Source organism: Silurus aristotelis (assembly GCF_946808225.1).
Source record: "Silurus aristotelis genome assembly, chromosome: 2".
NCBI classification, from domain to species: domain Eukaryota; kingdom Metazoa; phylum Chordata; class Actinopteri; order Siluriformes; family Siluridae; genus Silurus; species Silurus aristotelis.
The window spans coordinates 37,965,559-37,992,678 of record NC_139575.1 but is presented as its reverse complement, the minus strand read 5'-3'; the positions used below and the strand labels follow the sequence as shown (position 1 = coordinate 37,992,678).

The window sequence follows — 27,120 nt, the reverse complement described above, 5'->3', positions numbered from 1 at the left end:
GTGAAGGGAAAATTTCACGCTACTTCATCCAAGGACATGCAATAAAATGTTTTTCCTCCAACTTTGTGATAACAGTTCGAGGAAGAATCACATTCGGCTGGAAAATTCAGGTGTCCCAATACTATTAGTCCAAATAATGTAATATGACCAAGAACATGGTTTGGACAAGAGGATGATATTGGAGATGTTTACCAGCTTTTTCCTGTTTTTTTTTTTCCTGAAGTAATTCCTTATCTAAATTTTAATAATCAGATAAAAGAAGGAATATGATCTCTCTATGTTCTGTCACATGGTTACAGACACCCACTGGATTATTCTATTAATTCTTTAAAATATTTATAATAAAAATATGATGAGTTGGAAGGCTGAGAGCGTGGGAAGTTCATACATGTGGCAGGAAGGGTGTTAATGTCTCATTAAACATGACTTAAAAAAATTGTGTATTGTAATTACGAAAGAGTCCTGATTTCACAGAAATAAAATGGAAATCCATCATGATGAGTGTACGTGACAGAAGTGGTATAAAAAGCTGAGTATCTGAGACAGGAAAGTGACAGACCAGCAGGTCCTTCTTCAGACAAACATCTCTCTACACAGATCTCCTTCTGTGATCATCTCACAGCTTCTGCTGAACTTCAACATCAACTTCCTGCAGCTTATAGTGAGAATCTTTCTCTCTCTCTCTCTCTCTCTCTCTCTCTCTCTCTCTCTCTCTCTCTCTCTCTCTCTCTCTCTCTCTCTCTCTCTGTTCTGTTCTCTGTTATATTTTCAGTTGAATTTTTATGTCAAATTGGTAACAAAAATGATAGTATATTATCACATGATGCCCTGTTCCTTCACTGTTCCAAAGATAGCCTCCAGATCCACTGCGACCTGCCCAAGATGAAGCTCCTTGTTCTGGTTCTCCTGATCTCTGCTTTCTCCTCACTGAGCCTGGCAAAAGTTGTGCAGGATTTTGCCAAGTCTGAATGTTCGGAGTACTTCATCAGAAGTCCAAAAGGCGAAGTCATCACTCCGACTGTTTTTACCAAGAATAATTATAAGCAAATTTGTCAGCACTTTGGAGATGGACACAGATTTGCAACTCTCTATGACATGAATAACAGGATCCCCGTCTACTCAGCCTACAAATTCGTTGGTGACATACAGACTGTCCGAAATGAAGAATGGAAAAATGAGCCTCAGGTGAGTGAAAATTTCCTCCAGCTTTTATACTGTATGTGTTTGTGTTTATAAAACCCCACCTGATAATGACGTGTAACTCATTTACAAACAATTGAGTGTTTCAGAAGGAGTCAGAATCAGTACCAGATTAATTCTCTTTATTCAGTTTATTGCTGTTGAAGAACTTCACAATTCAGTGTGTGTTCAGTTCACATGTAAAATTTCCCTTTAAAAGTTAAAACCTTCCTGTGCTGCACATGTCAGTGTTTCTTACTCCCATGAAGGACGTATAAAGGATGAGTTTTCACTGACTAACAGCTTCTTTCTCTTCCTCCATTCTCTTCCTTCATAACAGCTGGAAAGCAGCAGCTACAATGAAGACATGAAGCTGATCACAGTTGCTCAGATGGATGTGTATTATAACCAGGCTGTGAACAGAGACTATGCAGATAGTAAGAAAAATACTAATCCTTCTATTGAATATACTAGAGGTCACGTATTTCCACGTGGGTTTGCTGCTGATCAGAATCAGGCAGATTCCACCTTCACCTTTACTAATGTAGCACCACAAACAGAACATAGCAATAATGAATGGGAAAGAGAAGTAGAAACACCAATGAGGAACGAAATACTGAGAGACTGCAGGCCAAATAATAATAATCCCACTTATATAGTGACTGGAGTGGTTCCAGGGAAGAGTGGGATCTCCATTAAAAGAAAAGATAATAATAAAGTTAAAGATAAAGGTGTAAACATTCCCACTTATTACTGGACTGCTTACTGTTGTGTCCAAAATAATGAAAGAATTTCAAAGAGCTTCCTCTCGCTGCAAAACGAACCTGATGTCAGAACTTATGAACGGTCTGAGATGAGTGTTAATATTTTGAACGGTCGCCTCACCAAATTGTATGGAATGGACAAAAAAAATTTCAAAGTCTTTGGGGATTTGTGTTTGAATTAATACAATCTGTTCATCCCCTTTAAATCTCCAGTTAGACCTAAAACTGCTTCATCCACTTTCTTCTTCAAACTTTCAGGATTAAAAGCTTCTTTAATGATAAGTAACTTTAAAACAAAGAACAAATACGAGGTGTGAGGAATAAAACTGTGTGTGTGTGATGCTGTTGTAGGAAATGCAGTTACTGTTACACACCGATACTGACTTTCTTATAACAACTCATCCAGAAGGGTTTCATCCTTTTTGTCCACTTTTTATCTGTTTTTTTTTTCCACATCATTTGTTACAGTCACCTCAGTGTTTTCTGTGTTTGTGTCTAAAAATCTGTTTATTCTGTTAATTATCCTGCAGATCTTTAATAAAACTTTACTGTTTGCTGTGGACGATTTACTCGCCTGGTTTTTCCATCACACTGCACACTGACACTTTCTGTACAGAAATAAGATGTTTTATGAACATTCAGTAAAAGGTTCTCTCAGTATGTTGTGTGTTTTAACTGCACGTTATAACCTGTTTAAACCCTCTGTTTAAAGCCTCCTTACTCGTGATAATTTCACTGTAACACGCCCTCTTGTGGCATAAAATCCAGTGTTCAGTGAAGAACTGAGCAGAGATGATGGGATTCTGTACACCGAATATATTAAGTGTAAGAGTTTTACTGGGTTTAAACCTGGTGTATTAATACACAAATTATGTGTGTGCACATAGCAGGAATTTTGAGGAGCAAATCACGTTTAACTATCACGTTACTGACAAACACACTAAATTACCAAAAGTATTGGGACACCTGGTCATAAGTACAGAATGTGATTTTTGACCATCGCATTCAACATTTAGTCCCAATGTTCTCTTCTAATTCCCTCCACTCTTCTGGGAAGATGTTCCACTAGATTCTGGAGTGTGCTTATGGAGATTTGTGTTCATCAGTCACAAGGGTGTTACAAAAGGCAGGTACTGATGAAGGTGAGGAGACCTGGGGTGCAGTCAGCGTTCACATTCATCCCAAAGGTGTTCAGTAGGGATGAGATCAGAGCTCTATAGCAGGAGATCTTCCTCTCCAAAGCATAGAAACAAGATCTTCAAGGAGCTCACTTTGTGCACAGGGGCATCGCCGTGCTGGAACAGTTTTGGGTTTCCAAATTCAAGTGAATGAAAAATGTTATTATAGCGCCATCTAAAGACGTCCTGTACAACTGAGTGCCTCCAGCTTTGTGGTAACAGTTAAAAAAAGAACCACATATAGCAGGAAAGAAGAGGTGACCAAATACCCAAAAAGGCTCATTGGCTTCATAAATAATACCAGAAATGACTCTGGTGCCTCTTGATATTGATAAGCAGCTGACATATTACATCCTTATGTCAGAGCAGAAGCTTCTGGAGTCCCTGCTGGTGTGGGAGGGCTACAGTCCTGAGGAACCATGCTGGGTGTGTGCACAGGACATCCTTGACCAAAGTTGACCAAACTCAAACTTTAGACCCAGAAGATATACCTAGGACAATGCGAGTCTGCCATGAGCCTGAGCAGTGAGTGGATGAAAAGCTCTCCTTACATAGCCGATTGTCACTGGTTATAATTAAGCGCGTGCTGTCTGGCGCCCTCTGGTGGCAGAATCCAGTCAGTTACGGACACTGATGCTGCTTTTGCTTCTGAATGTTCTGCTGCTGTGGGCCGTTTGGGTTGGGAGCTGCGATTCTTGTGTCGGAAAAGCGGTTCATTGATTTGACTTGACTTGTTTTCTTCATCTTTTATTTTTGGTTGCATTCTGAGTTTGTTTTTGGATGGTTTATTTTTCCTTGTTTTCCACGACTTATTTAATAACCTAGTTTTCTTTTCTAGTGTAGATTGTGGTAATTGTTATTATAATCCTATAATAATAATAATATTATAATTTTTTTAGTGCTGTTCTCTCTTTATAATAAAATAGTTTTTCTGTAAAGATGCCTCATCTTTGTTCTTTGCCCTCAGTTGGTAAAACTTACCTGTGTGTCTCTATGTGGAGTTTTTTTCCCTGGCACTCAACCAGGGTGCAGTAATCAGATTAAATTAATCCAAAGTCTTGTATTTCTCTATTATGGTCGGTTCACTTCCTTCGCACTGCCACATAAAGACCAAGAACAGCTTAAACACCACAATTCATGATCAGAGTAAGCAGCTGTTCCTGGACAGGGATACAGACCCAAAACAGAACAAGCCAAAATATTACCTTGAAGTTTAGACCCAGAACATATAACTAGGATATGGCAAATCTGCCTCACGCCTGCGCAGTGCGTGGATGAAAAGCTCTCGTTATATAGACTCGGTTACAGGTGGAGCCGATTGTCACCGGTATATAACTAAAACATTGCTCTCTGGCTCCCTCTGGTGGCAAAAGCCAGTCTAGCAGTGTTTTTGGGGAATCCTTTCCTTCAGCACCAGAGCGAATCTAATGGTCCTTTAGAATTTCTACAGCGTTCAATTACAGTGTTTTTATTCTTTTCTCTTTTTGATTTTGTCAGGGTAAAACCTGCCATTTAAACACACCCCATCTGAAAACAAAATTTCAATTCAATTTAATTAAATTATTTGTATAGCGCAACAATGAACATTGTCTCAAAGCAGCTTTACACAAATGATGTGGTGACCAGATCAGACAAATATGTAAAACCTAGCAGACATTTAGCATTAGAAACCTAACCCTAACCTCTTAACCCTAACCTAATCCTAATCCTACTTTAACTTTGTTCAGGGAGTTGAAATGATGAGACAATAAAATCCTTTTTTCACAGCAAACAGTAAATTTTTATTAAAGATCTGCAGGATGATGAACAGAAATATATGCATTTGCTCTGGATATAATATTTGCACAGCAGGATAAAACACACCAAACAATACTGATTACAAAGCATTTTGTTTTTTTGCACAAATGTACAGGAAGATTTAAAGGACAAATGAAGGTCATCAACGTGTTTTTTTGCTGCTTTTAAATTGTTTTTAACGGGAAAAACACTGACTGGACCTCGTTTTGCACAGTAGAGAGAAAAGAAAAATCACACACTGTAACATGACGATCTTAAGAGTGCTGAAGTGAGTGCTTTAAAACAAATCTATTATTTTCAGCTATTTAGATGAAATCAAGGTGAATGTAAATATGGAGACGGAGATGTTTTCCATCTGATCTTTTCCATGTCGTATCTCACTTTATATTCACTCAGTAAAATTTGATCAACACTCACACTTGTTGTTTTTTTTTGCTCACCATCAGCATGTGACCAGACTGTTCAATTCCACTATAAGAAATAAAAGGTTTACTCCCTGTACAGCGAGAAAACAGCCGTAAATAAACACCGATTAAGTACAATGAGAAGAATAAGACGTATTATAATGGAGCATTTATATATGTTTGTTGTTGCGCTAAAGGAATGAAGCTGTTTTTATGCAATTTTTCGATTTGAAAACAGAATTTCAGTTTATTCCCACTGGTAATCCTGGAAAAACATTGAAATTCTGATGATACAAAGCAGATAATTGGTTATTTAGAACATCAATAGAGGGCTTTGTGACATTAAAGGGTTCTTGCTGAGCAATGTACCCCTTAAAAATGATCTGATTAATGTTGTTTTTATTGCTGCAACAGAATGCACTCCAATAATGACTGGGGATGTTGATTCCATTTGGTATCATTATATTGCCTCTTCTTATGGGTATCCATTTCTCCCCTGGAACGACCCCAGTCACAATATTCGCCAGGTGATTTTGGTCCAGCATGCAGCTGTTCTTTATTTCTACAAGCATGGGGGTCTCCACTTGTATGTTCCACTGCTGATTGCTGTTTTCTTTTTGTGGTGCTATATTGGTTAAAGTGAAGGTGGACTCTGCTTGATCCTGATCAGCAGCATACTGATTTGGAAAAACGTGACCTCGAGTATAACCAGTGTTTGTGTAGTCAGAGTTCACGGCTTGGTTTCTTATATCTTTCACAATTTGCTGATTGCGATCTGGGGAGAAAATCATCTCCCTAATATTTGTATAGCTTCCGATATCTTCAAGCTGTTTTGAAGGCGAAATAAAAAGTAATAAATTATTCACAAACACTTTCAGCAATGAGTTTATTTGGTGTTACATTTTCTTTGATTAAATACTGCAATCTATATTGTACTCACTTGGCACAAAAAAAAAAATCCTACATTTCAGTTGTTTCATATTTACTTGCTACTCTCAGGGTTCATTTGTTTCCTCCCTGAAAATCAATTCTTTCACTTCTTCAGCATTATCAGTAATAATATAACACGTGGACTGACCTGAGGTTCAATTTTCCAATTTTTTGTGCGTGTCGTTTTCTCTTGCTTTGAGAAGTTGTAGGCCGAGTAAACAGGGATCCTCCTCACAGTGTCATACACAGTGGCAAATCTGTAATTGTTTTTCCAGCGCTGACAAATCCTCTTATACTGAGGATCAGTGGAGAAAGTGGGAACGATGATGGTATTTTGATTTTTGGGGTTTTTGACGAAGAACCAAGAACAGCCATTTTCAAAAGAATTCACAACCTCCATCAGGATCAGTGAGGAGAAAGAGGAGAGCAGGAGCACCAGAGCGAGGAGTTTCATCATGACTCACAGTGTAGTAGTGTGTGATTGGTGTGTGAGGGGTGAGTGAGGAGTGTGTGAGGAGTAAGTGAGTGAGTGAGTGAGTAGTGAGTGAGTGGTGTGACTAAAGTGATTGAGAAGAGAGTGAGGTTCTTGTGAAGCGATGGAGAGCTGAAATCTACCTGGAGACAAGAAAACAGAAGCACCATTAAAAAAGTAAAAGGAGGAACCTGCTCTTATCAATAAATTAATCACACAGAGATGATTATACACAGAGCGTATACTTCTAGTGAAACACTGGGGAACGAGTTCTTAAATACTGCATGGTTGTAACAGTGTTGTATTCTGGATATTGTAGTTGGACGTCTTTTCCTGCGGTGACATGACAAGAAGTGGTTTTACATGGACGAGTCAAATAATTGACTAGTAACACTGACTGTGTTTCCACTGCTGTGGAAATGTCAATTATTCGTCTGGAGGAAGAGACTGAGAAAGTAGTGAAGTACTTTGAAAATATGTCTCACTTGATAAAGTAGTTCTAAAGTGCTTAAAATCATTTAGATGGTTAAACTTTTGATATGACAGTCTAGAAGTGGAGAGATGTGTGTGTGAGTCTGATTGAGACAGATCAGATTCAGATCAGTGGTGTATGGCAGCTCAGACATCTGAACTTTTTTTGATAATTGTGTTAAATTATATTATCATTCAGCCATAAGCAAATTCCACACCATATTTAAATTGATGGCATTTGGTGGACACCCATTCTTAACAACATTACAATTACAAGTGTATAGATCTGAATCAATCCACCTTCAAATCATCAATGTTAAAGATAAAGTAGAACAGAGCGCTGCATCACAGACAGGAATCTCATACAACGAGAATAAATGTTATTATTAAAGTAAAAAAATCCAATGAACACAACACGTCTCTGTAAAAGCCCCCGAGACTATTGGGAATAATTTAATACATATTCTGACTGCTATTACGTGTTACTAATGTGAGATCACCAATAGGACCGTTTACACTCATGCCATTTATTCTGGAAACTTCTAAAACTGCTGATTGAATAAATTTGACGAATTAATTGGAGTGAGTAATACAACAATAATCACCACCCCCCCAACACACACACACACACACACACACACACACACACACACACACACACACACACACACACACACACACACACACACACACACACACACACACACACACACACACAACACACTTTTATACCATTATACTGCTCTCTGCTGCTATTTATTACTGGTTCAAGACATGAAATAGAATAAGAAAAAAGAAAGAGAGAGAGAGAGAGAGAGAGAGAGAGAGGGAGAGAGAGAGAGAGAGAAAGAGAGAGAGAGGGAGAGAGAGGGAGAGAGAGAGAAAGAAAGAGAGAGAGAGAGAAAGAGAGAGAGGGAGAGAGGGAGAGAGAAAGAGAGAGAGAGAGAGTTTCTCACCACAGGCTGCAAGAACTTGTTATTGAAGTTCAGTAGAAGATGTGAGATGACTGCCAGAGAAGATCTGATGGTCTCTTGCTCTTCTATTTCAGAAACTCGCCTTTTTATACCATTGCTGTCACGCACATTTGTCACGTGGTGATCTGGTGGTGAATAATCAGTACATCAGCACCGTCAACCCCGTCTTAACATTCCACTGCGTTAAATGTGTTATAAATAAATCATAATATAAATAATAAAAGTATCATAAATGAGAAACATGTATGATGAGATATTGTTAGTGTTAAGAAGATTCTCACACTGGTTCACACACATTTTTTTGTCTGTTCAGTGTCTATAGAATATTTACTACGTTAGTACGTAAGGTATACAGGGGGTCTTTATCTGGGCTCACACATCTCCAGCTAGTATATCCTCTTATCCAAACAGGAAACAGCTTTAGGTCAGGTTTTCTTTCCAATGTGTGTATATACTTGTGTGTTGCCTTCAATAAACTGAAGAAGAACATTGCTCCATGCTGTGTGATACTTCCCTGATCAGAAAATCACCACGAGCATCGTAGATCGTATGGAAAACATCTTTAAAGAATAAAGTTTTGTTTGGGCATGATAAAAATCCAACAGATATTCAGTAGTAAATTGTTCTGGTATAAAACACTTGTGGATTTGCAGTTATGGGAAATTATTATCTTCATGAAGAAGATGAAGTCCACGTCTCCTGCATCACACCACCCTGCTGTGGATCATTTTCTTCAAATACATTTACAGAATTCAGCAGATGACTTTATCCCATGTGGCTTGCTTTCATTTATACCCCTGAGCAGTTGAGGGTTAAGGGCCTTGCTGAGGGGCCCAGCAGTAGCAGCTTGGTGTTGCTGGGATTTGAACTCACAACCTTCTGATCAGAAGTACAACATTTTACCCACTGAGCTCCTACTTTACCTGTAACAAGCTTCAGAAAACATGTGGTTTTAACACACACCAAGCCGAGAACACATTTCACTAAACACAATAATGAACCAATTTCTCAGGCGTTTTTACCTCTCACAGGTGTTAGTAAAGTTAGCAAACAGGTGAGGAGGCCTGAGGTGTGATCAGTGTTCACATTCACCACAAAGGTGTCCAGTAGGGTTGAGGTCAGAGCTCTATAGCAGGAGATCTTCAACCCATGTAAAGCACATCTTCATGAAGCTGGCTTTGTGCACAGGGTCATTGTCATGCTGGAACTGGTTTGGGTTAGTTAAGGTTAGTTCATGTGAAGGGAAAATTTCACGCTACTTCATCCAAGGACATTCAATAAAATATTTTGCCTCCAACTTTGTGATAACAGTTCGAGGAAGAATCAAATTCGGCTGGAAAATTCAGGTGTCCCAATACTATTAGTCCAAACAATGTAATATGACCAAGAACATGGTTTGGACAAGAGGATGATATTGGAGATGTTTTCCTTTTTTTTCCTGAAGTAATTCCTTCTCTAAATGTTAATAATCAGATAAAAGAAGGAATATGATCTCTCTATGTTCTGTCACATGGTTACAGACACCCACTGGATTATTCTATTAATTCTTTAAAATATTTATAATAAAAATATGATGAGTTGGAAGGCTGAGAGCGTGGGAAGTTCATACATGTGTCAGGAAGGGTGTTAATGTCTCATTAAACATGGCTTGTGATGAAAAATGGTGTAATGTAATTACGAAAGAGTCCTGATTTCACAGAAATAAAATGGAAATCCATCATGATGAGTGTACGTGACAGAAGTGGTATAAAAAGCTGAGTATCTGAGACAGGAAAGTGACAGACCAGCAGGTCCTTCTTCAGACAAACATCTCTCTACACAGATCTCCTTCTGTGATCATCTCACAGCTTCTGCTGAACTTCAACATCAACTTCCTGCAGCTTATAGTGAGAATCTCTCTCTCTCTCTCTCTCTCTCTCTCTCTCTCTCTCTCTCTCTCTCTCTCTCTCTCTCTGTTCTGTTCTCTGTTATATTTTCAGTTAAATCTTTATGTCACATTGGTAACAAAAATGATAGTATATTATCACATGATGCCCTGTTCCTTCACTGCTCCAAAGATAGCCTCCAGATCCACTGCGACCTGCCCAAGATGAAGCTCTTTGTTCTGGTTCTCCTGATCTCTTCTTTCTCCTCACTGAGCCTGGCAAAGGTTGTGCAGAATTTTGCCAGGTCTGATTATTCAGAGTACTTAATTAGAAATCCAAAACATGACATCATCACTCCGACTGTTTTTACCGGGAAAAATTATAAGCAAATTTGTCAGCACTTTGGAAATGGACACAGATATGCAACTCTCTATGACACGAATAAAAGGATCCCCGTCTACTCAGCCTACACATTCGCTCATAAAACCCCACCTGATAATGACGTGTAACTCATTTACAAACAATTGAGTGTTTCAGAAGGAGTCAGAATCAGTACCAGATTAATTCTCTTTATTCAGTTTATTGCTGTTGAAGAACTTCACAATTCAGTGTGTGTTCAGTTCACATGTAAAATTTCTCTTTAAAAGTTAAAACCTTCCTGTGCTGCACGTCAGTGTTTCTTACTCCCATGAAGGACTTAAAGGATGAGTTTTCACTGACTAACAGCTTCTTTCTCTTCCTCCATTCTCTTCCTTCATAACAGCTGGAAAACCTGAGCTACACTGCAGACATGAAGAAGATCACAGTTGATGAGATGGATGTGTATTATAACCAGGCTGTGAACAGAGACTATGCAGATAGTGAGAAAAATACTAATCCTAATATTGAATATACTAGAGGTCATGTATTTCCAAATCAGTTTGCTGCTGATCAGAATCAGGCAGATTCCACCTTCACCTTTAATAATGTACTAATGTAGCACCACAAACACAACATAGCAATAACGAATGGGCAAGTCAAGTAGAAACACCAATGAGGAGAGAAATACTGAGAGTCTGCAGGCCAAATAATAATAATCCCACTTATATAGGGACTGGAGTGGTTCCAGGGAAGAGTCAGATCTCCATTAAAAGAAAAAATAATAATTAAGTCAAAGATAAAGGTGTAAACATTCCCACTTATTACTGAACTGCTTACTGTTGTGTCCAAAATAAGGTAAGAATTTCAAGGGCTTCCTCTCGCTGCAAAACCAACCTGATGGCAGAACTTATGAGCGGTCTGAGATGAGTGTTAATAGGCTGAACGTAAAACACACCAGACTGTATAAGAAAAGTTCACGTAACCAAAATTTGCTTATAATGATTCCCGGTAAAAAAACAGTCGGAGTGATGATGTCGCGTCTTGGACTTTTGATGAAGAACTCTGAAAAAATATAAGTGGGTACAAAAATAAAGGGAGTCTAAATACTTTCCCAATGACCAATGATGTATGTACAGGTGCATCTCAATAAACTAGAATACCATTATAAAATTGATTTATTTTAGTAATTCAATTCAAAAAGTGAAACTAGTATATTATATAGATTCATCACACACACATACATTTCAAGTGTTTATTCCTTTTAATTGTGAGGATTTTGGCTCACATTTAACAAAAATCCACCAATTCACCATCTCAAAAAATTTGAATACTTCATAAGACCAATCAAAAAAAAACATTTTTAGTGAATTGTTGGTCTTCTGGAAAGTATGTTAATTTACTGTATATGTACTCAATACTGCTGAAGCCCACTACAAATGATTTCTTATTCATATTTTTTTCAGTGTTTTTTCTTTCTTTCTTTTTGCAGACTAAGATGTGGTTTTAACACACACCAAGTTAAGAACACATTTTACTACACAGAATAAAGTACCAACTGGTCAGAAGTACCAACCTCAGTGAAACTGATCAGCGTTTTTATGAAGAAACTGAACCCTCAGAAGTGTGAATTGATGATGAAGTAAAAACATTGCCCACTTTCCTTGTAAACAGTAAACAATTAACTTTTATGGAAAGATCTTCAGCTTAACTAAAAGAGAACTGAATTTATATTACAAAAATAAGCCAAAAATGATCTGTCTGTTCACCTTGAACTCCACTGCAGCAACTGTTGAATTCTGAACTGTGATTGGTGTGGCTTGGTGTGAAGAAGATGGAAGAGAAGGAGCAGAAGAATGATGATGATGATGTATGATGTAGATGCAGAATCTAGTAGTGTAGAATCAATTTCTTTAATTGAAAGAATAACATCCAAGTTTAAGACATAATCCAAAAGGCAAAGCCATAGAAACAGTCCGGAAATAATCGGTACACAATAAAGTCAGTGAGGGGAAAAAATGCAATAAATGTTATTACTAGAAACAAAAATGGCTGAAGGAAACAAGAAACAAGGATCGGTACACAGTTGAGAAAAGAATACAGAATGAACAAAGACTTGGTATGCAGTGGAAATTTTATACTTAGCATGATCATGACTAGAATGCTAGAACCATGTAGTGTCTTTTGAACTAGATGAAGTCAATTTTCAGGCGATGGTTGCAGGGAACCATTGCACCCCTCTTCCATGAGAGGTAGGTCAAGGATGTCATCTACATCCACATCTATCCAGCAATGTTCATCTGGACTGTAACCATGCCAATTAATGAGGTACTATGTATGCCTGTGCACCGTTAATGTCCAACAAAGGAGGGGGACTTTGTTCTGCGTTATTGACAAAAGGTGGGGCGTGAGCAGGTTTAAGAAGGGAGACATGTGGATGTCTCCAACAGTTAGTTTTCAGCTCTTGGCATCAAACATCCCTCTGAAGGAGCACATGAGCCATTTTCACATGTCTTTACTTCAGTGAAACCAGTCATTTATTGCTGGAACACCCGAGATGTACCCAACCATGGAAATAGGGGAGGTAGATAACCTAGTAAACATTAGAATGGGGTGAGATTGGTGGAGGAATGGATTAACGAATTCTAGCAATAATAATATCTCTGATAATCTGTCTTGGTCTGCTCACACACAATCTGAGGTGAGGAAAGCCAGACAAAAACTATATCATCTTTGGCAGCCGAGGAAATTCCTGCAATCCAGAAAACCTTATATACAGGGGCTATAGAAACCATTCTGACTCAATGCATCTCAGACTGATACAATAATTGCTCCAAACAGGACTGTATATCCCTTCAGAGGGTAGTGTGCTTAGCAGAGCACATCTCAGGGACTGAGATCTCTACACTCTCACATCTCTACACTCTCTGCAGGATATATACAACAGTCAGTGCAGAAGAATGACTGTTAAAATCATCAAGGACCCAAATCACCCCAGAAACTGTTTGTTTAGTCTGCTACCATCAGGCAAGTGCTTTCGGTGTCTGATGGCTAAATCTGAGAGGCTTAGGAGGAGCTTCTTCCCACAAGCCATCAGACTTCTCAATATAAGAATGCCCATCTAAAAAATCTCATAAGTCCTCATTATGCATCTACACACTGCACTTTAAATTCTCATAATCATTGCTTCTGGTTTAATTTTACCTCAATACATGTTCTAATATCTAATATATTTGCACATCTAATATATATTTATATATACTACATACACTATCTTTATATACCACCTTATATAATATATTTTCTCATACTTCATAACTTCTTTTACTCCCTATAACTTCTTTTACTCCCTCTTATTCTTATTCTTATAGACCTCACTTTTACACAATTCCACTTTTACACAATTTTCATTTCACTGCTAGTTGTTTTTATTTCACTGCTAGTTGTTTTCTGCATATAACTATGTGTGACAAAAGAAAATCTTGAATCTTAAATCAATATGGAGCATTTATATATATATATATATATATATATATATATATATAAACAAAGAAAGGGTTCTAATTCATTATAGGACAAACAAACAAATAAATATAAAAATTTAATTATTTTAGTTACTTGTGGACAGTGAAATCAACAGTAATGGAGATCCTTTCAGATGTAAAAGTAGGAAAACATAAGACATAAAAAAAAAGACATCAGGAAATATGTTAAGAAGTGGTTTGGCAGGACATGTCTGGATTTGCAAAGGCCAAATAATTGAAAATGTGATACAAATCTTGTGGTAATAAAGTGGTAATGTGTGATAATAAATTGGTAATGTGTGGCAATGAAGAGAAGAAAAAGGTTAAAAAAAAAGGTGTAAGATTGATTTAGAATGGATGACGACAATAATGGGATGGTTTGAGACAGAGGGGTTGATGAGAGAGATAAGGAGGAAATGGCCAGAAAAAAGGGGAAGAGACAGCTAGTATGGAGATAGAGGAGAGAATAAGGAAAAAAGTTAAAAGAAGATCAGAATAACAAATTGAATAAAGACGAACAAAGGGAAGAATGAAGAATAAAAACTAAACACAAAAGGACAGGGAGAGAAAGGGACTGCACCACCTTCAGAGATGAGAATGGAAGGAAAATTTAAGATAACTGCAAATGTTCATGGACACAGTAGCTGAGTTCCAAGAGAACGCCAAAAGGTAATACTGGGAAAGTGTACATGAGACTGAGTGCTTTATCATAAATCTGTAAAAAAAAAATATAGATACATCCAATCACAGTTCAGAATTCAGCAGTGCTGCAGTGAGGTTCAAGGTAAACAGACACATTGTTTTCTATATTTTTGTAAAATAAATTAATTTCGCTATTAGTTAAGCTGCAGATCTTTGTAAAAAAAAAAAACTTTACTGTTTCCAGTGAAAGTGGATGATTTTTTTCACTTGATCATCACTTCACACTGTTGAGGGTTCAGCTTCTTTCTAAAAATGCTGATCTGTTTCACTGAGGTGAAAACCTCTGAGAAGTTGGTACATTATACTGTTTAGACCCGCAGCTCTACCCAATTCCAACTAACTCATTTGGCTGCTGAATTTGCACTGTTTCTAGACACTGTAATAACCTTAACTCCCAAGGTTTTAATACCACCTTAAATATCCGTCTTCTTGTGGCTTAGCCCAGTGTATTCTCTTGAATTTCCTGATGTCAACCCAATCTCCAGGATCAACAGGGACAGCTTCAACTGTCTGTATAAACAAAATTCAATGGATTTTTAGATGTCTAACATAGTTCTAGAGTTTGTCTGCTCAAAAGAGGGCCCTTTATAAGGACCCCTAGTCAATGGCACTGGTATGGGTCTCCCTGTAAACATTTCAAGTGAAATAGGTGTGTTATCTGGTAAGACATCATCAGAGCTAGCAGCAAAGCATCTACCCAAAGCAGTTTCTGTTTCAAGTCTTTGTTATCTTTGCTTAAATCACTGCAGTAGACATTTCCACCATGCCTTGTAATTGGGATGAGACACACTGTAGCGACTCGGTTAGCCGAGGCGGTTGAACACAAACACCAGACAAGGTTTTGGTGACTTAACTCAGTGAGGGTTTTTTATTTACACAGTTGAACAGGGTTGCAGGAAGAGGGAGAAATGAATGCAGGGAGACGTGTGCGGGGATGTGCGCTGGACTTCATCCTTCTTAATGCATGGAACAAAGAGCAAGGCACCATAAGGGATTAGAGGCGTATGACACCGAGATGAGCTTGGCGTTGGGCGAGAGAGAGAGCTGCGAGCTGGGGTGGATCCTCTTTTCCACCGGTGCAAAGCGGATCTCCGGTGTTGTGTAAGGTGCTGGATCAGCCGTAATCTCTTCCGACGTCGTTGTCGTCATTGCAGTCTCCTCCGCTGCTGCTGCCGCCTAGAGCTAAAAAAAAAAACATGACATAACCAGGTTTAGTGGGGAGCCAGACGTTCTCTGCCCTGCTTTCTTCCGGAGCTCCTTTTATATGCTCCGCTCCGCTCAAGGATGTTGAGGAGCTGTTGCCCTCCTTATCAGACACCAGCCATGTCTGATTCCATCACCCCACCCCTCTGCCATGTGCTCCGGGGCTTTCCCAAACACTGACAGTGACAATTGTATTTGGAGAACCTTTCTTTTTGGATGTGCGGATTGTTGTCCTGTCTTCACAACACATTTTAACTTATTATCACTATGCAATGTCTGGGGAAATCACTTAATGACCTTGTTAACAAAATGCAAACTATTGTGTGAACTTAGGAGATCTGGTGTCCGAAAACTGGGTATTACATTCCTACACAAAAACTTTCTGCCAACTTGGCATCTTCTGTAGCTTTGGCAACTGCCTCTACCCATCGATTAAACCTATCCTCCACTACGAGAAAATAATGCTTTCGCTGTTTTCTTTAAATCATATCAACATAGTCCATCATTAGATGTCTGATTGGACCCTGTCAGAACCTCTCTCTGAGCAAACACATCACCGGTGGATTCACTGTAGTTAATTCCCTATATAACAAACTTAATAATACTAGAATTAAATAGAATAGACCTCAAAAAACAATGAAGGTACTTCAGCCTTGGATGAGGAAAAGCAAACTTCTTTATTGCAGTCACGTTCCAATGAGCTAATAGAAGGTGGTCACTCAATCACAAGCAAAATGATCAAGCACACAGAATATCTCCACATTTTCATATTTATACCACATAGCACTTATTTGTTTGTGTTATCTATCCTTATTTTGTTCTTAATTTCATTTCCATGGCAAATTCCATTAATTTCTCACATGGTTCTCCTCTCCATCCTACAATTCCATATTTGGACTTCCTGTTCCTATTAGTTACCCTTATTTTCAGCCTTGTTCTGTTAGAAATTAAAAAAAATTGGATTTGTATAAAACCCTCTTTTCCCTAGGCTTTTCCTCATTTTAGACCTAAAACTGCTTCATCCACTTTCTTCTTCAAACTTTCAGGATTAAAAGCTTCTTTAATGATAAGTAACTTTAAAACAAAGACCAAATACGAGGTGTGAGGAATAAAACTGTGTGTGTGTGATGCTGTTGTAGGAAATGCAGTTACTGTTACACACCGATACTGACTTTCTTATAACAACTCATCCAGAAGGGTTTCATCCTTTTTGTCCACTTTTTATCTGGGTTTTTTTCCACATCATTTGTTACAGTCACCTCAGTGTTTTCTGTGTTTGTGTCTAAAAATCTGTTTATTCTGTTAATTATCCTGCAGATCTTTAATAAAACTTTACTGTTTGCTGTGGACGATTTACTCGCCTGGTTTTTCCATCACACTGCACACTGACACTTTCTGTACAGAAATAAGATGTTTTATGAACATTCAGTAAAAGGTTCTCTCAGTATGTTGTGTGTTTTAACTGCACGTTATAACCTGTTTAAACCCTCTGTTTAAAGCCTCCTTACTCGTGATAATTTCACTGTAACACGCCCTCTTGTGGCATAAAATCCAGTGTTCAGTGAAGAACTGAGCAGAGATGATGGGATTCTGTACACCGAATATATTAAGTGTAAGAGTTTTACTGGGTTTAAACCTGGTGTATTAATACACAAATTATGTGTGTGCACATAGCAGGAATTTTGAGGAGCAAATCACGTTTAACTATCACGTTACTGACAAACACACTAAATTACCAAAAGTATTGGGACACCTGGTCATAAGTACAGAATGTGATTTTTGACCATCGCATTCAACATTTAGTCCCAATGTTCTCTTCTAATTCCCTCCACTCTTCTGGGAAGATGTTCCACTAGATTTTGGAGTGTGCTTATGGAGATTTGTGTTCATCAGCCACAAGGGTGTTACAAAAGGCAGGTACTGATGAAGGTGAGGAGACCTGGGGTGCAGTCAGCGTTCACATTCATCCCAAAGGTGTTCAGTAGGGATGAGATCAGAGCTCTATAGCAGGAGATCTTCCTCTCCAAAGCATAGAAACAAGATCTTCAAGGAGCTCACTTTGTGCACAGGGGCATCGCCGTGCTGGAACAGTTTTGGGTTTCCAAATTCAAGTGAATGAATAATGTTATTATAGCGCCATCTAAAGACGTCCTGTACAACTGAGTGCCTCCAGCTTTGTGGTAACAGTTAAAAAAAGAACCACATATAGCAGGAAAGAAGAGGTGACCAAATACCCAAAAAGGCTCATTGGCTTCATAAATAATACCAGAAATGACTCTGGTGCCTCTTGATATTGATAAGCAGCTGACATATTACATCCTTATGTCAGAGCAGAAGCTTCTGGAGTCCCTGCTGGTGTGGGAGGGCTACAGTCCTGAGGAACCATGCTGGGTGTGTGCACAGGACATCCTTGACCAAAGTTGACCAAACTCAAACTTTAGACCCAGAAGATATACCTAGGACAATGCGAGTCTGCCACGAGCCTGAGCAGTGAGTGGATGAAAAGCTCTCCTTACATAGCCGATTGTCACTGGTTATAATTAAGCGCGTGCTGTCTGGCGCCCTCTGGTGGCAGAATCCAGTCAGTTACGGACACTGATGCTGCTTTTGCTTCTGAATGTTCTGCTGCTGTGGGCCGTTTGGGTTGGGAGCTGCGATTCTTGTGTCGGAAAAGCGGTTCATTGATTTGACTTGACTTGTTTTCTTCATCTTTTATTTTTGGTTGCATTCTGAGTTTGTTTTTGGATGGTTTATTTTTCCTTGTTTTCCACGACTTATTTAATAACCTATTTTCCTTTTCTAGTGTAGATTGTGGTAATTGTTATTATAATCCTATAATAATAATAATATTATAATTTTTTTAGTGCTGTTCTCTCTTTTTAATAAAATAGTTTTTCTGTAAAGATGCCTCATCTTTGTTCTTTGCCCTCAGTTGGTAAAACTTACCTGTGTGTCTCTATGTGGAGTTTTTTCCCCTGGCACTCAACCAGGGTGCAGTAATCAGATTAAATTAATCCAAAGTTTTGTATTTCTCTATTATGGTCGGTTCACTTCCTTCGCACTGCCACATAAAGACCAAGAACAGCTTAAACACCACAATTCATGATCAGAGTAAGCAGCTGTTCCTGGACAGGGATACAGACCCAAAACAGAACAAGTCAAAATATTACCTTGAAGTTTAGACCCAGAACATATAACTAGGATATGGCAAATCTGCCTCACGCCTGCGCAGTGCGTGGATGAAAAGCTCTCGTTATATAGACTCGGTTACAGGTGGAGCCGATTGTCACCGGTATATAACTAAAACATTGCTCTCTGGCTCCCTCTGGTGGCAAAAGCCAGTCTAGCAGTGTTTTTGGGGAATCCTTTCCTTCAGCACCAGAGCGAATCTGATGGTCCTTTAGAATTTCTACAGCGTTCAATTACAGTGTTTTTATTCTTTTCTCTTTTTGATTTTGTCAGGGTAAAACCTGCCATTTAAACACACCCCATCTGAAAACAAAATTTCCATTGTGACATAGCGAAAACAGAATTCTAGAAATGTCTGTACATTTACACAAGTATTCAGACCCTTTGCAACAACACTACCTGTGGAATCTACCTGTGGAAAAGTTTATTAATTGAACATAAAGCCTTATAAAGGCACACACCTCTCTATAGAAGCCCTCACAACTGACAATGCAGATCAGAGCAAAAACCAAGATTTTACCAAGAACTCATCATCTTCTGAATCAAGTTCAATGCCTTAACCCACTAATATACCACTTCCTAAAATTTCATCACAAACACATATTGTACTTCGGAACCATTGGTAATCTTGAAATATTTTATGTTGCTTAAAACACAATGATTTATTAGTTAGTAGTTTCTCTTCCACTGCACTTATGCATATTTTTCTGTGCACTTTTTGGTCTAAATGGATAAATGTACTAATTTCATCTGAGCTGCAAACTGCTACTTGTTACTGCACTAAATCCTCTGTTTAGTGCTGCTGTTTGTGGTCTGTAGCATATTAACGGCTCTATTACTTTTAGAAGACCATGTGTTACCAGTTTCTATGGCGTCCAATCTGAATCAATCCACCTTCAAATCATCAATAAACTTTCTTTCGGCTTCTCCCGTTAGGGTTCCCAACAGCGGATCATCCGCATGTTTGATTTGGTACATGTTTTTACGCTGGATGCCCCTCCTAACGCAACCCCCCCAATTTATCCGGGCTTGGGACCGGCTGGGGTTGGTTCCCTGACCGGGGATCGAACCTGGGCCGCAGCCGTGAGAGTGCCGCACACTTACACCTGAATTATCACCATAAGTGCTATAGTTTGTTTATTATTTTAATTGTATAAGAGGATATGATTCTGCTGACTTTACAAAATGCAAATAAACGCAGCAGAGGTTACAGTAAAACCAAAAACATGTACTTTTTTCTAATTGTAATGATAAAAACTAATTTACATTTTAATTGTCACATAAACATAAACTATGACAAGCAGTAAAACACTATTTTTAAGACATAAAATCGAATAAGAAAAAAGAACGAGAGAGAGAGAGAGGGAGAGAGAGAAAGAGAGAGAGAGAGAGAGAGAGAGAGACACAGAGAGAGAGAGAGAGAGAGAGAGAGACACAGAGAGAGAGAGAGAGAGACACAGAGAGAGAGAGAGAGAGAGAGACACAGAGAGACAGAGAGAGAGAGAGAGAGAGAGAGAGAGAGAGAGAGAGAGAGAGAGAGAGAGAGAGAGAGATTTTCTCACCACAGGCTGCAGGAACTTGTTATTGAAGTTCAGTAGAAGATGTGAGATGACTGCTAGAGGAGATCTGATGGTCTCTTTATTTCAAAAACTCACCTTTTTATACCACTGCTGTCACGTACATTGGTCACGTGGTGATCTGGTGGTAAATAATGAGTCATCAGCACCGTCCACCCCGTCTTTACATTCCACTGCGTTAAATGTGTTATAAATGAAACATATAAATCATAAATGTATCATAAATAGGATATTCAGTAATAGTATACATTTCTGCTAATTTACATAATATGACTTCTTTGGGGGTGGGATTATTTTTATTTCAGTTTTATTGTTAGTTTTTTATCAATAACTAGATTTACTAATTATAAAATGTTATTGTTCAGACAGATTGTGATAACTCACTGGTAAACCTGGTGCATTAATACAGAAACGAGTTCTTATGGAGAGTTCACGTATGAAGGGGTTCAGTGGTTCATGGGGGACGGAGTAGTTCAGGGACACTTTGTGATTGTGAGGAGTTTTAATGCTAAATGTCTTTCAAGGTTTCAGATCTTTTATTTCGACCTGCATGCAGATTTAAAGCATTTTCCATTTATTAAAAAAAAATAAGGTGGAATCTGCCTGATCCTCATCAGCAGCACACTGATATGGAAGTACATGAGCTCTAGAATATTCAGTATTAGTAATAGTAGTTTTGTTGCTTCTGCACAGTCTCTGGTCACAGCATGGTGTAAATACTCATCTGAGATCAGCTTCATATCTGCAGTGTAGCCACTGTTATAGCTACACTGCACACACCCCATCTGAAAATATCTCTAAACAGAATAATGCAAGAGATTGCAGAGAACCACAATATGTGATTACTGTTTACTGTCATTAACATACCTTATATATACACTTTTTTCCTTTATATATTTTATATTTTACATAGGTTATACTCTTTATTTATCTGTCTTCTTTTTCTTTGTTTTATTTTTTCTCCCCGTTCTATTCCCTCATGCCGGACAGTCGTATAAAGCATTTCACTGCATGTCGTACTCTGTATGTATGTGTATCTGACAAATAAAATTTGATTTTTTACATTCTCACTCCCGAGAGAAACAGCTCAAAGCAAATGATTTGAAAACCAGCAGACATTTAGCATTAGAACCTCTCGTATAGACAAAATGTCACCATGGCCTGTAACCTTAACCTAAACTCAAACCCAACACTAACCTAACCCTAACGCAACCCAACACTAACTCAATCCTAACTGTAACCCAACCCTAACCTAACCCTAACTCAACCCAACACTAACTCAATCCTAACTGTAACCCAACTCTAATCCCAAATACTAACTCAACCCAACACTATCCCTAACCTAACCCTAATCCCAACCCTAACCTAACCCTAACTCAACCCAACACTACTCAATCCTAACTGTAACCCAACCCTAATCCCAAACACTAACTCAACACTATCCCTAACCTAACACTAATCTAACCCAACCCTCATCTAACTCAACACTAACTAAACACTTACCTAACTAAACCCTAACCTAACACTAACCTAACCCTGATCTAACCCAACCCAACCCTAACACTAACTCAACCCAACACTATCCCTAACCTAACTCAACCATAACCTAACCTAAATTCAACCCTAAACTAACCTTTAAATTGCCCTGATCCTGATCCTGATTCTGACTGTAACCTCGCTGTTCAGTGGGGTGAAATGATGGGACGATAAAATCCTCTTTTCATAATAAAAAGTACATTTTTATTAAATATCTGCAGAATAATGAACAGTAAGAAATATATGCATTTGCTCTGGACATAATATTTGCATGTTTGACAGCTTAAACCTAACAATGCTGATTACAAAGAATTAAAGGTCAAATGAAGGTCATCCAACATGTTTTTAACAGAAAACATTGACTGGACCTTATTTTGCACAGAAGAGAGACCAATCTATTATTTTCAGGTATTTAGATCAAATTTAGATGAATGTAAATATGGAGATGGAGATTTTTTCCATCTGACATGTTTTATCACACTTTAAATTCACTCAGTAACAAGATACGTTTTTTTATCAACACTTCACACTTGTTTTTTTTTTTTGCTCACCATCACCACGTGACCAGACTGTTCAATTCCAGTAGTTTTATTGGTGCAACAGAAATCGCTCCAAAAATGAGTGGAAATGTTGATGCCATTTTTAATTATGGTTATTTTTATGGGTATGTCTCTCCTGAACCGACCCCAGTCCCAATAGATTTGTGAAATATGTACAGTGTTCAAGTTTTGAAAGGAGGCTCTGTATTCTACTTCTAATCCAGGAAATACACTTTAAATAAACATTTAGTTTGGTAATGTTGTGTGTTGGGAGGAGGAACTCAGAACCTCTAAACCTCAGACTGTACTGAGTTTCGATATGAATCAGTTACGTGCATGAGACCAGATTCAGAGATGAATCAGAGGTGCCCTCACTGACCAGGACCCACAGGATGTGAGGTTTTTTGTAAGCATATTGATCTGCCACACCTGTGAGGAGGATGGATTCTCTAAGCAAAGGAGAAGAGCTCACTACACAGATTTAGACAGATTTGTAAACAATATTTAAGAGAAACAGGTCTTTTGTGTAAATAGAAAAAGTCTCAGATCTAGGGTTAGTTAGAGTTCAGCTCATGAAAAATGTGGGCAAAAAGATTTGTGTTTAAAATTTTGTTCAGTGTATATAAATCTTACTCGATTTAAAGTAGGTAAATAAAGCCTAAAAATGCATTTGATGTTGGGAAAAGAGTGTGAGGCCGACAATGCCGTTAACCTCGTGAGAATGCTCCTTGGAAATTGGGGCAATCCCTCAGAGACCGGTTGCCAAATCTCTCCCTTCATCTCCAACCCCTCTGTGTTTTGCATTTCAGTTACAGGAGGGAAGCCTGAGCTGGTCTCCTGGCACTGCGGGGAAACCAGTGTGTTTTGTGTCTTTCTTCATGTAAAATGATGATAACAGATAAATTCACAAATTAAGATGATAAAAATTGATTATTTATTGGTGTTCGTGTTCCTCTTGTCCTCCAGTAGAGTTCTGCGCTTCATCCTTACACACTCCTCATTCATCTCATAGTGACAGTGACCAATAAAACCCCAGCAGGAACATTATGTTTCAAAAGCTGATAATTTCCTGGATGATGAAAATTTCAGATTTTTCTCTTGAGCACAAAAATACCATCACTGCACCTCAGTGTCCTGTGTGTCCCCACCAGTCTGAAAGAATCTCATTGTGCCCATAACATTTTTTTTATTCTACATAAACTCATTAATGTACACGTGTGCTGTTAAATATGCTGAATGCCATCTTTTTCTGCGGAACAGGTAAACATCCTTCACTAATGTAAATATTTAATAACGACTTCTACAGAAATGACATACAAATCCATCATGATGAGTGTACGTGACAGCAGTGGTATAAAAAGCCGAGTATCTGAGACAGAAGCGTAAAAGACCAGCAGGTCCTTCTTCAGATAAACATCTCTCTACACAGATCTCCTCCTGTGATCATCTCACAGCTTCTGCTAAAATTCAACATCAACTTCCTGCAGCTTGTGGTGAGAAACTCTATATTTCTGTATCACATGACCAAATAATTCGTCTTGATTTGTATAATTTCATGTTTAATTACTGCTTTTATTTAATTTACATGTGAGATTTTTCATATCACACTAGAAATATTACACAGCTTTTAGACTATATTCCCACCTTGTGCTCGGTGTTCTGAGGATGGACATCAGATCCACTGCCAACTGATCAGCATAACAAGTTTATAGGAAATAAGGGAATGAGTTTCCTTTTAGGATTTTTAAATCATCTATAATTTAGTCAAGAACCTGAAGATATTCTGTGTGTAGGTTTATACGTCTTTTTAACTGTTTTTACTGACTCCATCCTCAGGTACATTTCTGCCCTCTTCAGACTCGTGCTTCACACACTGCTTACACACTCCTCACACACATCTACACACTCCTCACACACTCCTCACACACATCTACACACATCTACACACTCCTCACACACCTACACACTCCTCATACACCTACACACTTCACACACTCCTCACACTTCTACACACTCCACACACTCTTACACACTCCACACACTCCTATACCGTGTGTCAGGATGAAGCTCCTCACTCTGGTGCTCCCGCTCTCCGCTTTCTCCTCACTGACCCTGACGGAGGTTGACATCTTTCAAAGAAACGTGTCCTTCATTATTTATCAAAGGTCCAGAAAATAAAATCGTCACTCCGACTGTTTTAAAAGGGGATCAGTATAAGCAGATTTGCCAGCGCTGGAAAAATAAATACAGATTTGCAACACTATATGACACAAAGCAGAGGATCCGTGTTTACTCAGCCTTCATATTCACTGATCAAAACAACGAAAGAAATGTAGAATGGAAAAATGAGCCTCAGGTGAGTGAAGAATGCAACATTTCACTAGCTTTTATACTGTATGTGTTTGTGTTTATAAAACCCCACCTGATAATGACGTGTAACTCATTTACAAACAATTGAATGTTTCCGAAGGAGTCAGAATCAGTACCAGATTAATTCTCTTTATTCAGTTTATTGCTGTTGAAGAACTTCACAATTCAGTGTGTGTTCAGTTCACATGTCAAATTGGTAAAACCTTCCTGTGCTGCACATGTCAGTGTTTCTTACTCCCATGAAGGATGAATAAAGGATGAGTTTTCACTGACTAACAGCTTCTTTCTCTTCCTCCATTCTCTTCCTTCATAACAGCTGGAAAGCAGCAACTACAATGAAGACATGAAGAAGATCACAGATGCTGAGATGGATGTGTATTATAACCAGGCTGTGACCAGAGACTATAAAGAGAGTAATACTATTAATGATATTAAATACTAGCGGAAAGTACCCGTGCTTCGCTACGGAAGGCAGAACGCTAAGCAATATGGTAATAAGCAGTAAAGCACTGAGCAGGACTGGATGATCAGAGATCAGAACGTAACGTCAACAAATAACGTACTACCCCTTTGTAGTACGGATACAGGGCAAACTACTTTGAAAATAATTTTTATCGTGCATCTAACATCTAATAAGAAACAATGTAGTAAGTTTCATGAGGATCCGTACTGTTATTTCGAAGAGTTTACAATGCGTGAGAAATCGTGTTTTTCGCTAGTTAGCCGCGATCCAGGGTGAATTTTTCAAAACCCTTTCTTAGTGAGCACCTAAGACCCAAGAGGAAGGTATGTTCCAAATTTCATTGCAATCCGTTCAGTGGTTTTTGAGATTTCGTGATGAGTGAGTGAGTCAGTCAGTGGTATTTCAGCTTTATATATATAGATACTAGAGGTCACGTATTTCCATATCAGTTTGCTGCTGATGAGGATCAGGCAGATTCCACCTTCACCTTTACTAATGTAGCACCACAAACACAACATAGTAATAATGAATGGGCAAAACAAGTAGAGAAGTAGATGAAGAATGAAATAAAGATCAAGTGCAAGCCAAATGTACACAAGACTAATGTAGTGACTGGAGTGATTCCAGGGGAAAATTGAATCTCTTCAAAAGAAAAAATGAAACTGAAGAAAAAGGCATTAACATTCCCAAATATTTCTGGACTGCTTATTGTTGCATCAATGGGACGAATGAACGAATTTCAAAGGCCTACCTTTTTCTGATAAATGAACAAAACAATAAAACATTTGAATTAACTGAGATGAGTGTTGATAGGATGAACCATCATCTCAAAAATGTCTATAATCAAGATTTCACAATTTTTGGGTATTTGTGTTTGACTTAATACACTATAAGCTCCTCCCCTTTAATTCTCCTGTTAGAATTAAAACTGGTTCATCCAAATACTTCTTCATTTCACATTTATAATCAGCACTGATTCTTTAATACGCTTCATTTAGTTTGCAGAAACACATTTATTAAGCTTTGAGTATTAAATGCTTCTTTAATGATAAGTAACGTTAAAACAAAGACCAAATACGAGGTGTGAGGAATGAAACTGTGTGTGTGTGATGCTGCTGTAGAAAATGAATCAGTGACGTGGTGATGTGATGAAGTGCAATTACTGTTACACATCGATACTGACTTTCTTATAGCAACTCATCCAGAAGGCTTTCATCCTTTTTGTCCACTTTTTATCCGTTTTATTCACTTAGTCACATTTAATATTCTGAAATAACCATGAAAGCAGTTATGTGACAGTCACCTCAGTGTTTTCTGTATTTGTGTCTAAAAATCTCTTTATTCTGTTAATTATCCTGCAGATCTTTAATAAAACTTTACTGTTTGCTGTGGACGATTTTCTCGCCTGGTTTTTTCATCACACTGCACACTGACACTTTCTGTACAGAAATAAGATGTTTTATGAAAATAATTCTGTTCAGTATGTTGTGTGTTCTACTGCACGTTATAACCTGAGTAAAAAAATGTTTAAAGCCTCCTTACTCGTGATAATATCACTGTAACACGCCCTCTTGTGGCTCACTGCTTTTACAGCAGGAGAAAGAAAGCAACAGTATAAAAACCCAG

General features: G+C 38.2%; 1 protein-coding gene and 2 long non-coding RNA genes across 3 annotated transcripts; 2 read left to right on the top strand and 1 right to left on the bottom strand.

Moving 5' to 3' along the window:
* The first annotated feature begins 546 nt into the window (after positions 1-546).
* LOC310717716 (endonuclease domain-containing 1 protein-like) lies at positions 547-26,885 on the top strand. The gene is made up of 4 exons (XM_083526142.1): positions 547-661; positions 851-1,185; positions 25,348-25,469; positions 25,916-26,885. The coding sequence occupies exons 2-4, from the start codon at positions 883-885 to the stop codon at positions 26,046-26,048; spliced, it is 558 nt and encodes a 185-aa protein (XP_083382268.1). The 5' UTR covers positions 547-661; positions 851-882; the 3' UTR covers positions 26,049-26,885.
* LOC310717840 lies at positions 4,878-20,642 on the bottom strand. Its single transcript, XR_014530969.1, has 3 exons — positions 20,572-20,642; positions 6,401-6,867; positions 4,878-6,149 (listed from the first exon to the last, which is right to left on the bottom strand). It is a non-coding gene; the product is annotated as an uncharacterized lncRNA (long non-coding RNA).
* On the top strand, positions 9,960-10,757 carry LOC310717901. Its single transcript, XR_014531002.1, has 2 exons — positions 9,960-10,055; positions 10,227-10,757. It is a non-coding gene; the product is annotated as an uncharacterized lncRNA (long non-coding RNA).
* Positions 26,886-27,120: the final 235 nt, after the last annotated feature.

Bases quoted from the DNA above. Each gene is read 5' to 3' on its own strand.
- LOC310717716 (XM_083526142.1), top strand. From the start codon at position 883: ATGAAGCTCCTTGTTCTGGTTCTCCTGATCTCTGCTTTCTCCTCACTG. The intron at 1,186-25,347 runs GTGAGTGAAAAT...CCTTCATAACAG, and splicing joins AATGGAAAAATGAGCCTCAG to CTGGAAAGCAGCAACTACAA. The intron at 25,470-25,915 runs CTAGCGGAAAGT...TATATATATAGA, and splicing joins ACTATTAATGATATTAAATA to TACTAGAGGTCACGTATTTC.